Source organism: Vollenhovia emeryi, unplaced genomic scaffold (genome assembly GCF_000949405.1).
Source record: "Vollenhovia emeryi isolate VEMERY1.0 unplaced genomic scaffold, V.emery_V1.0 DF939189.1, whole genome shotgun sequence".
Taxonomy (NCBI): Eukaryota; Metazoa; Arthropoda; class Insecta; order Hymenoptera; family Formicidae; genus Vollenhovia; species Vollenhovia emeryi.
In genome coordinates this window covers 372940-384564 of record NW_011967177.1, presented here as the reverse complement: position 1 = coordinate 384564, position 11625 = coordinate 372940, and the positions used below count along the sequence as shown (strand labels likewise).

The following is an 11625-nucleotide window of genomic DNA, read 5'->3' as shown; positions in this document are numbered from 1 at the left end:
CTAGAACTTGGACCAAGTTTTAGCATCGTGAACACAGGCCTTGAGAGACAACTTAATGCCGTCCTAAAGATGCCTTTTAGACATGCATGCTGTCTGGGATGTTACGACTTGTTAGATAATAATGGATAGTAACGAATACAAAATGTTCTTTTTATCAAAAACGATCCTACTACGATAAAAATATGATTTGTATGATAAAGTACAATTCAATATTTTGTAAGATTTGTACTCTTGATCTCTTATTTTGTGTCTTGTGAATGGAACAGTGGGATATCAATGCTTTAAAAACCAAATTTACTTTGCACAATTAAAAGGATATTTTGATTTTCTAGAAATGACGTTTCATGCCATCTTGACTTTTAAATGACTTTTTGTTCCGCTTGGAAATTTTTCATGTACATTTGTGTGTGCCAGAAGAGCTTATGACACGTAGTATTACTTTGTATTATGCTCTTGCCTAACACGTAGCGAATCAGTTATACTCACGCGCACCATTATGTTAGCAGTCATCTGTAACTCGTGCAGGAGCGGACATAACTGTATATTTTACAGCTTTCTATGTCTTGCAGAAGCCGGTGAATTTGTTATTAAGGCCCAGGTCTTAGCTGGTGGCCGCGGCAAAGGCTGGTTCGATAATGGATTCAAGGGAGGTGTACATCTTACCAAAGAGTGAGCATTGGTGTAATTAAAAAAAAAATTTTAAGCACTTTGCAATTGAAATATTTTATTCAATAGATAAACCTTCATCACAATTTATTCTCCAGATAATAAAAAATTTATTTAGAATTTAACTGTTTAGCTTTTAAAGAGCATTTACAGACAATATTTTATTTGAAATAAAAAATTACTGGAATATGTGCATGTTTTTTTCACGTTTTCTTATAAAACATATGGTGTATGTAAATTATATATTGTTTTCAATGTTTTCCCTTCTAATAGCCGCGACGCCGTTGCAAATTATGTGAAGAATATGTTAGGTCATCGACTCATCACTAAACAGACTTCAAAGGATGGCATATTGGTGCAGAAAATTATGATAGCCGAGTCGGTGGATATCGCGCGTGAGACTTACGTCTGTATTCTCATGGATCGTCAGCACAACGGGCCAGTGCTAATAGCGTCTCCAGCTGGTGGAATGGATATCGAGGCAGTTGCAGAGAAACATCCGGAACAAATCAAAACCGTCCCCTTGGACATTTATCACGGGATCGATGATGAAATAGCAAAGGATGTGTGCACCTTCCTGGGATTCTCTGAGACGGATATTCTTAATAAAGCCATGTACGAATTGAAAAATCTATGGAAGCTATTTGTGGATATTGACGCCCTGCAAGTTGAAATAAATCCGTTGGTGGAGACGACGGACAAGCAAGTGGTAGCGGTAGATGCAAAAATCGCCTTCGACGATAATGCGCAATTTAGACAGCGAGACCTATTTGCCTTAGAAGACGTCAGCGAGAAAGATCCCAGAGAAGTGGACGCGTCGCGATTTAACTTAAATTACATTGGTATGGATGGTAATATAGGATGTCTAGGTAAAGTATATCACATTGTTGACATGTTTCCAATCAATAAATTAACTGTCGATCGAGTGCCATGTAGTCTAAATATATAAGATGTAATATTTTTGTACGTTTGTATGTGTAGTAAATGGAGCTGGCCTAGCTATGGCTACAATGGATATTATCAAATTAAATGGAGGATCACCAGCTAATTTCTTGGATGTTGGCGGTAATGTGAAAGAAGACCAAGTTTTCCAGGCGTTTAGAATTCTCAGTGAAGGTATGTAACATGCAGAACAATTTAGATACAATTGATATAAACGTGAAATGCAAACTAATTTCTGTTTTTTTCTCCCCATCAGATCCAAAGGTTAAAGTCATTCTCGTTAACGTTTTTGGAGGTATCGTGAATTGTGCAACGATAGCAAAAGGAATTATCGCAGCCTCGCGAAATTTAGGACTTAAAATACCGCTGGTTGTAAGATTGGAAGGTAAAATATCTTAATCCCCCATCTTTTCTCCTATCTTAAGTGTTTGATTGTCTTTATCATTTTTAAATCCTAAAAAAGTGTCAACTTTCAGCAGGTTTCGTTACTGCTTGATACCATTTTTTGCTTTCGATTAACATGGAAGCGAATAAGAATTTTATTTCAATGTACCAATTGTTCCTTAAGGCTGGCGTTATTATAATGACATTTTTCGGTTTTTACGAAGAAAAATACTTAAGAAAACAGAAAAATAAAACGATCCCCGAGCGGTAACAAAACCCGCTAAAAGGTGTACCCTCCTCTATGATATTGTTTTTGTGTTCTGGTAATAGTTAAGGTTTATAAATCAAGACTTTCAAACAATGTATTTGTTTCTTAGGTACTAATGTGATAGAAGCCAAGAAAGTTCTGTCCGAATCTGGATTGCCCATTCTCACAGCGAATAATTTGGATGAGGCGGCGAAAAAAGCGGTAATCTCTGTAAAAACATAATCGTATCAGTATGACTGTATGCTATCGACTCATATTTGTCTAAGACTGGAAATCAGTTCTTCTAATGTAAAGAAACAATAACTTGACGCGAACAAGGGGTAGGGAATTGTTTACGAACGTCGTTTCTTTTTATAACAAGACGTTCCGTGCGCATACTGTTATATCGATTACTTTCTATGTCATGTGACTTACGTAGTAAACGTATTCGCATAAGTTCAAATACGCATCTACAGTGCTGCATATTGTTATATACTGTTGTTGAACTTTGTCTTCGATTCAATCATCATTCATAGTGGAACGTACATTCCGATTGCACTTCTGTTAATATCGGATTAATATCGCTAAGATAAGCAGCTGTTTTTGTTATTCTATAAAGAGGTAAAAGATTGTATTGTTTCTAGAATTTTAAAACTCATTTCAATTCTGTTAAAACGAGATCGGTATGTGTATATTATTGTGTTGCGTTATGTTTACGTACTGTAATTGAAATCGCTGATTGAGACATTTAACGTATATGAATTGTAGAGTAGTGGTGAATGCATATATAGGTTCTGGCTTATTGTTAGTCTCGAGCTCAAGTTGTTCTTCAACATTTATTTTGTAGCTAATTCAGATCGATGACGTAGGATTTCCGTTTGCTTGTTATTATTTCATTATAATTTACATGGTTAATTTATTAGGTAACTGTATGATTTGTTTTTATGAGCCACTATTAAATAATGAACAAACTATTGCATTAGTCCGCGTAATTGAATCCGGCAACATTTATTGAATTGCTCCTGCATGTATATACCATATGTGTACGTCCGATTTTATATCCTTTATTTAGTTTTGTAATTATGTTGTAAATAGATAAATTTTTATTTAAATTGGTTTATACTGAAAGAGAAAATAAATATATTTCAAATTTCCTTAATATAAATTCTTATTTCTTTTGTCTTTTTTAGCTCTTCTAGTTTCATTACTTAGAGTCTCATTTGTGGAGAGAACTTGATTTTTACTTTAACTCAATAGGATTTAACTGACATTCATAGAACAAAGCTCAAATAGCTTCGAAAAATAAGTATTGAAAGAATGTATGAAGAAGGTGAGTTTACATTTATATTCCTAATTTATTATCTTCATAAAAGTGCATCGTTACCTTCCGCAGTTTTGTTGCGCTTTACAAGCGTGTTTGAATATTTATAATGTTCTCGGTTCATATGGCATTTTTTAATTATTTTTGTTAGATACAAGCATGTTAGATCGAAGACGACAAGGGTCCATGAGTAAGGCTGTAAATTCACTCGTCGCTTTGAATCATCCGTGCTAACTGCCGTCGTCGAGAAGTTACCCGAGGGCTAATTAAATCCCCGAGTTCTAGCGAAGCGAGTAACGAATCATCTTCATCTCGAATGTATCGAAGACTGAATCCCGCGTGTTCAAGGCACGCCGGTCGCGCGTGGCGTCGCGAAAGGAGGAGCGGCAGCCGCGCGTGAACGCGCGATCGACATTTCGCCCATGTATGGTCTCCGCGTCTTTATAAGTAGAAACTCTTTCGCCGGGCAGAAGCGATAACTCGCTTTGAGCGCGCGTCGCGCTCGCCTGAGAGATCGGCCCAAATATGGGCAGTGATTTTTAGCATAAGGTCCCGGCCGTAGCAGACTTTTTCTACCTTTCGCATGGTGCGCGTTAGTGGGTCGCTCGTTTTATAGCTAGGCATGCAGATCGATGCGCGTGTAATGTACAGCGTAAAAATGTGCGGGAGGTGCGGAGGTGCGTTTTTATTTAAAAATAAAAAAAAATATGCCTCGGTGGTCGAATTGGTCGAGAGGCGCGCCTAGAGTGTAGGGAGGTCCAGGTTCAAACCCTGGCTGAGGTAATATTTTTCGCAGTGAATTTCTTTAATTAGAACTCGCCAGCCATTGGTCGTCATGCAATTCTTCTACATTGTTTAATCAATTACTGGCGTTGAATAATCCTCTACGTTAAAAATAAAGCCTCTCTTAAAATAATCGTTTCGTCGCCCCTTAAACATCTCGCCGACTTGAAGCACGATGGATACACTGCGTTAGCATCAGCTTCCACGTGTTCCGTCTCGAGATTCCAAACGCCGTTTATCCATCGGGCGTGTGCATTTTCGTCAGCTGTCCTCCAATCGTTCCCGAGATTTTTGCGTTGTTTGCGAGCGGTCGCGGTGGCGAGAGTCGCGAATAAGCGAATGATCGATAATTAATTCGTCGCGACACGCTCGTGTTCTCCAGGAAGGAACCCGGGGGGGGCAACCGCTAAAACCGCATGTAAGAGAAGGGGGATTCTGCTGATGGCGAAAGATCAACTTGATATCATAATATAGTGCGCGGCGCGTAACAATGACCGTCTTAGTTTTCTCTTCAGTGTCAGGCCAGCGCGAGCGGGTGACCGACTCTCGTCTCGTTTCGCTCTTCCCCCTCGTATACGAATTTAAACCCGATCCTTCTCGCGCGCGCGTCCACGTCTCTCCCGCGAAGGGAGAGTGGGCGGTGGCGGGACCGGGGACGACCCCCCCGATACGTGCGTGTGCGTATATATAGACCGACCCCCCTGCCCCCTCGGGCCCAAGGGGACGGCGAGGGAGCGCGTACTATTCTCGGACAACTTTACGGATCCGAGTTAACTTCTTTCGACGTATGTTCGACTCCCGGTTCGCGGACGGCGTAAACGTCAGTAATCGCCTGCGAACCGCGCCGTGCCGATCGAGAGCGTCGCGTCGATCCCCGACCCGGAGAGATCGGCCGCCCCCCCTGTGCATGTAAGATCCGCGCCGGCGTTCGATCGCGATTAACGACTCCGAGCGAGGACGATAAACGCGGGCACTGAGAAAGTAACGGGAGCGGAACAACGGAAACGTGGCGAGAGACTCCCCTGGGAATATTTTACTGAAAAGTAATGCAATGAAGTTTTGCTGAAATGCACGCGAAAGACCTTCTCGCGCGCGCGACCGATCCCGTTTCGTTATTATTTCATCGGTATTTTGGTAAGAGTTCCGTGAGATTACTTCGACTCTTTTTCTTTCACAAAAAAAAGTAGCAATTTTTAGCTCAATTCAGTAAATTTCGTATCTAGTATTTCTTACTTTTTTAATTACTTTTCAAGTGGTGCATTAACTTTTCTTACATCTTGTGGTGTTACAGTGAACTTTATAAGGAAAGTTACGATCTATTTTGAGACACGTTCAATTCTTCAATGGCTTTTATTTCATTTTTCATCGATCTCGTGGTACTTTTAGTAAAATATTTCCATCGGGGTTCGCTTCTTTCCTCTCGCGGTCTGAAAACAGTTTAAAAACGACGATCGTCCTCGTTTTAACATATCGACGCAAACCCATCTTTTTGGCAGAGTGTTCCTTTATATTGCATCAATTTTAGTTATTGCGACTTTTCATTTTCCATTTATTGATGATCAAGACCGAAGCAGACTTTTTGTTAGAAGACGCGTCAAAGTCTCACTGTAGAAAATCATCATTTCGTTATCTTCTCGCGGGATCTCTTTAAACGTTTATATCCAGTTGAAGCGCGCGGTAAACTTTTATTAGATAAAATTCGATTCTAAATTTGTCGCGGAACTTGTCATTACGATATTTCTTGGGTACGCGATATTGTCATTACAGTATCGCGATCTAGAGGCGGGCAATCACATAAATCAATTTATCAAGTTTATCGATGTAACTTGACCTCATTATTAACGGCAGCAAACATCTCGCTGCATTCTTAGTGCTCCAAGTGGTTTTCCTTCAAGACCCACTTGGCCAAACAATTGCTTTAGATCAATTACAGTGCACGTGCACCGATCATATCCTAGTAGCACAAGTTATTGGGACAATACTGGTTGCAAACTGCTTACCAACATAAGCATTTGTAAAATAGTTATCCTGTGGTTTATAGCGCGTATTGAATTCCGATATTACAGGCGCACACAGTTTTTCGTGGACCACTGATAAGTCAGTCGTACAAAATAGAGGACTCTTTCGTCCGAACGAGCGAATTTGTGTGATTTTTTAAAATTGTCTCGGAGTACCGCAAATTTATTGAAAAAAATGTGCCTCTATGAATTTCGTATTCTTTTTACAAATTTACATGCGCATCCGCTGCATATTTAAGTAACTAATTTTTCGCCGATTGTGCAAGGTAAACTTCTGAAAAGTTTGTAAATATAATAAAAGGAACGGTTTATCGTGGAACACACGTTGACGCAGTAATCAGTTTAATAAGCTTATTAAAAATGCCTTTAATGAATATAATCGTATATTAAAAACCAACGAACTGGTATTGTGATGAATGATTTGATGATGTAGATTAATCTCATTTTTACTAGTGTTCGGTTCGTAGTAGAGTGACTGGCCCCGGGGTTGGGGGGCTGCAGGGAGTTTATTCTTGAGATGTTCTCCAAGATTCGGAGCCCCCCGGCTACTGGGTCACCGCATGGTCGCTCAGCTGACGAGGCTGTTGATAAACATTAGGGACAAAGCAACGCGAATTGAAACGAGGCGAGGATACACCCGCTTCGTATTGCCTTGTCTCAAATGTTGGTGTCTCTAGGAAAGAAGCAGTGGAAAGGGCGTGAAGTCTAACGGAAGACACACTTATTGTGCATGCAATTAGAGAGAAATATGTAGGTACATGACGACTCTTTTTATTTATTTGAACATTACTTATATAGTTCGATTGAAACGAAAATGCGAATCGTACTTTGATGCGGATGAACAGATACTAAAATCTCTCGATTCGATGACAGCTTGATCGGACTACATTCGAGTGAAGTGGTATCTTGAATCTCCTTCTTGGCTCCGGAGTGCCGCGATAAAAAAGAATCGTATTTTAACATCATCGCGTCATCTTGCCACAACTTTCACAGATAATTATAGATAACAGTGTACCGTGTAAACATAGTATCGCCGTGAATTCTATCGATGACATATTATTTATGCCACATGGTGACATTTTACATGTAAGAGGCACCAGGGAACCAGGTGATTATATAAAAACCTGATTCTTAAATCGCCAAAACTTTTTGCAGGAGAGTCAGGAATTTATTCCGTTTATTTCATCGCGACGCCGGGATGTTAAATCGCGAAATGTATTTCACGTTTATATTGAATTTGTTATTAAATTGTACGCGAGTGTGTCTCGACGCGATGTCAACTAAACCTCTCTGTAAAAAGATAACTTTGATCGCGTTATCTGTTCAGCGTTTGCAGACAACAATGTTCAGGCTTATGAAGTTCATCTTTCGGATGTAATATCAGACCTTGGGAAAAAAGTCACGTATACGTGCGCGTACCAAAAATAACTTGGCATCTCTCGCCGTGCGCCGCGATTCGTAATTTAACGTGCGTCCGATTAATTTTCTATTATGCGCAGAAAATTCGATGGGCCATTTGTAGAAGACGGTGATATAACTTTGAAGATTTATTTCTCGGATGGGTGCCTTAATAAATCGAGATGCAATACTTTTCCCTTGTCTCCGCCTGTGATCTAAATCCGAGCGCTTTCCAGTGGGAAATATACTTGAATAAACTAATAATAAATGTATAGAAGAGTGTGCGTAAACAAAAAAGACACACGAGCCATTTCCTCGGAATGTGTCGCTATTTATAATTAGGTGTTTTATTTATGGATAGGCCAAACGCGTAAATCGCGTTGAGGCTGGACAGCTCGAACACGTGCGCGAATCTTCACTCAAGCGAGGCTGATCGATTCCATGCACTTTCATAAGCTTGATTCGATCTGTTGCATCCAAAAAACGAGATGTGACAGTTTGATTGATGAAAAGTGATATATCGTGTTCGCATCACTTAAACGTGTGTCTCTATATCGAAGTCTTTTATTCTTTAAACAGTTCCCTCTGGATCGGATTATTCCGTTTTCTTTTTGAATAACGCACCGATCGCCATTTTCAACATAAATTACAACTGAAAAAAAAACCCGATCAACTCGCTGGCAATTTTTTTAATCACGACATTTCGCGGCGAATCGTCGCTGCGAATTAAGACGAGAGATTGTCTTGAAACGTATAAAATTTAACAAATTGGCGGAAAGAGCCAATACGTGAGCCAAAGCGCCAGCAGGAAAGGACGTTACCCATTTTTATTAATTTATTATAAACACTTTATTATAAAAAAAAATATTCTAATTGGTACAAAATTTATGATCGATATCGATTTTCTTTTAGCGCCGCGAGGCATGCGTCTCGTTCCACATTCGATCAGTTCGCCGGCAAGTTTTTAATCACGACATTTCGCGGTGCAGGTGAATCGTCGCTGTGAATTAGGACGAGAGATTGTCCTGAAAAGGCGCTTCAAGGTGAGGACACACCGCTACCAAGGAAAACCTCTCGGACCGACGCATCCTGAGTGATCCGGAGCGCGATCTCCGCTGGTGAACGCAGATTCGGTGACTCGTTCAGCAGATCGCGTGGAGAAACGGAGTCGCTCCAGCTGATCTCGGATCCCACACACACGCACGCGCTCACGCACCCACACTGAAGAAGGTGCGTTCGATTCGCCGACACACGTACGTACGGCCGTGCAGGTAGGTTCACCGACGTCCACCTCTTCTCATTGTTGCGCAGGTGTGTGTGTTTGAGTGTGGTGTGCTCGTGCTAGCGATGGACACGATGCTCTTTCGAGTGAAGTCGACGTCTGTTGTCAAATAGTCACGTGGATGGAAAAATGAGTAAACAATGATGAAAAAAAAACAACGGATAAAAGTGCATAAATTATGTTCAAGTCGCCTTTGTGCAATTATTTATCCAAGCAAATAAAGATTGCTCCTCGTGTTTTCATTGAATCAATAGCTTGTACGAAATAATGTTAATAGTTTCCTAAACTTTTTCGAGGAGCGATTCAAATAATGTTTTTTCTCGTTATGTGTAAAGTTAGTGATGTTACGTAACAATTAAATGGATTTTTTATCGTTGCACCCGCGTGAGCCAGCAAGTCCGTCCTGTAATAAATTTTATTATCTATCTCAATTAAAAAGAAATAAAGTCTATCTCAATGTTCAAAAATACAATACCGTATTGTTTACAAACCAATTTTAATTGAATGACAGGTTAGTGAAATTTCACATTCGAACGTTCATTGTGGAAAATCCGATTAAATTAAAAAAATTCAAATTAAATCCCCACGTGAATTCGAAAGTCGGCTGGTGTGTCGACGAATAAGTCAATTCCGAGCTGATGCACGTCAGCAGCAGACGTCTATGCCACTGGAACGAGGCTCTTTTAAATCTTGGAAACCAACAGTTTGTGCCCATCGCTACTTCTCGAGTCACCAACACAGCCACGTCTCGTCCTCGTCATCGATAGCACTCGCAACTACCACCACTGTGATCCTTAGGCACCAACACAGGGGCGCGCACCCCACCACCCTCGTACGTGAGAGCGTAGCAGCGGACCAGCCGATAAAATGAATGAGAATGATAAGTCAGTTAAGTGCGAGAACTCCGCCGAGGAGGAGGAGGACGAGATGTTCGAGCGCGAGCTGGCCGAAGACGCGCAGTGGAAGCGAATTCAACAGAACACCTTCACGAGATGGGCGAACGAGCGGCTGAAGGCGGCGAACAAGCACATCGGCGACCTGGAATGCGACCTGTCCGACGGTCTCCGGCTGGTGAGCCTCATCGAGGTGCTCTCGCAGAAGCGGCTGCCGAAACACAACCAGCGGCCCACCTTCCGCTCCCAAAAATTGGAGAACGTGTCCGTCGCCCTTAAGTTTTTGGAGGACGAGGGCATCAGGATTGTCAATATCGGTGAGTAATCCCATGTGCATGCTGGATCCTACACATGCGTCGCAGAATAGATTCGCCCTTTCTTCGTAGTACTAGGAAGAATCCAATCGATTGATCCTGAGTAGCGCGACGAAACGTCAATTATACTTATTAGCGAGAGAACAAAATTTAAGAAATGACAACGCTGTACCCCCGTAATTGTTCTAAAGAGTGTGTATAAATAGCTAAATTGGGACAATTGCAATGCCGTAAATAGTTTGCTCCTTTTATTAAAGAGGAGGCAAAGGCGGTAATTGTGAGTGATAGTAATTGCCACGTTACTTTTCATATTCAGATGAAGTATAAAACTATTCTGTATAAAACAATCGTTGTCGACGAAAATATTCATTTACTAAGGTTGCACCGTAATCAATTTGGATGTTAATTAGCAAATAATTTAGAGAAGCGGGCGCACAATAATATCTTTATTTATGTAATATTTAGCGAAAATTCATTCCAACGAGTAATTTTCGGTATACTGTCGATTTCCAGATTTTTTAAATTATAATCTTCAGGTTTTTACACTGCCAGCCCTTCGATACGTTACACCACCACGTGGTAGTTACGATTACCGCGAGTGACGTGAACAGAGTCTGCGTCGTTTCACGGATTCTGCGTAGATTGAATTTATCGATCCGTAGATTTTTGTACGTCAAGAATTCATAGGTTTCTTCAGGATTTCGAAGGAAATGTATGGAAATGATTCTAGTAGAAATTGATCGAATTAACACGTAGTGTTATACTGGAATAAAATTAGAATTTAACGTCACAATTTTCTATTTATTGACACACACACAAGCAATACGAATATATTAAACACATTACAGGAACAGGTACTTTCTCATCCGTTTTTCTTTTACTATAGTATGAGCAAAGTTGAGCATTATTTATTCATACGAAATGTTACTCCAAATTGCTGTTTAATAAAATGATTATAAATAGCTGCTGTTTAATAAAGTAATTATAAACAGCTGCTGTTTTTAGTAAAATAATTATAAGCAGACTTTAATATTATTATTATAGGTTAATTAGTAATTTGACATCAGTGTTAATTTGTGCCATCTATAAGTTGCAATTGATTAATAGGTTACGTTTTTCGCTTATTGTTAGCGAAAAATATTAAATAAATATTAAATAAAAAATTACATAAAAATGAAATTTTTAATGACGCTGTGGAAATAATCATGAACTATAGAGATTAAATGATAAAGGAATGTATAAGAGCAAATATAATTATCTACTCTACATAGAAAATGGATAAATTTAGTACTAGAAAGGTCTATGTGCGAAGGAAAGAGGCCGCGTTGGTCCTGGGAGAAAACAAATTATTCGCGGCGCATCATACGCGATCTTGAG

At 40.0% G+C, this 11625-nt stretch overlaps 2 protein-coding genes across 4 annotated transcripts in view; both read left to right on the top strand.

The window, feature by feature from the left end:
- LOC105562388 (succinyl-CoA ligase [GDP-forming] subunit beta, mitochondrial) overlaps positions 1-3351 on the top strand; it is a 6814-nt gene extending 3463 nt beyond the window's left edge. The window contains exons 2-6 of the mRNA XM_012013188.1: positions 570-669; positions 940-1535; positions 1648-1782; positions 1865-1993; positions 2370-3351. Of these exons, the coding sequence (XP_011868578.1) occupies positions 570-669; positions 940-1535; positions 1648-1782; positions 1865-1993; positions 2370-2482 (1073 nt within the window). The 3' untranslated portion in view covers positions 2483-3351. The remainder of the gene's footprint in view (positions 1-569; positions 670-939; positions 1536-1647; positions 1783-1864; positions 1994-2369) is intronic.
- A 1809-nt stretch (positions 3352-5160) lies between these two features.
- Positions 5161-11625, top strand: part of LOC105562387 (filamin-A) — a 49784-nt gene continuing 43319 nt past the window's right edge. For 2 of the 3 annotated variants that reach the window (XM_012013183.1, XM_012013182.1), the window contains exons 1-3: positions 5161-5252; positions 8749-9030; positions 9840-10251. In XM_012013183.1, the coding sequence (XP_011868573.1) occupies positions 9909-10251 (343 nt within the window). In that variant the 5' untranslated portion in view covers positions 5161-5252; positions 8749-9030; positions 9840-9908. Of the gene's footprint in view, positions 5253-8748; positions 9031-9839; positions 10252-11625 lie in introns of those variants that run through there. The other variant, XM_012013187.1, reaches the window with a different exon arrangement.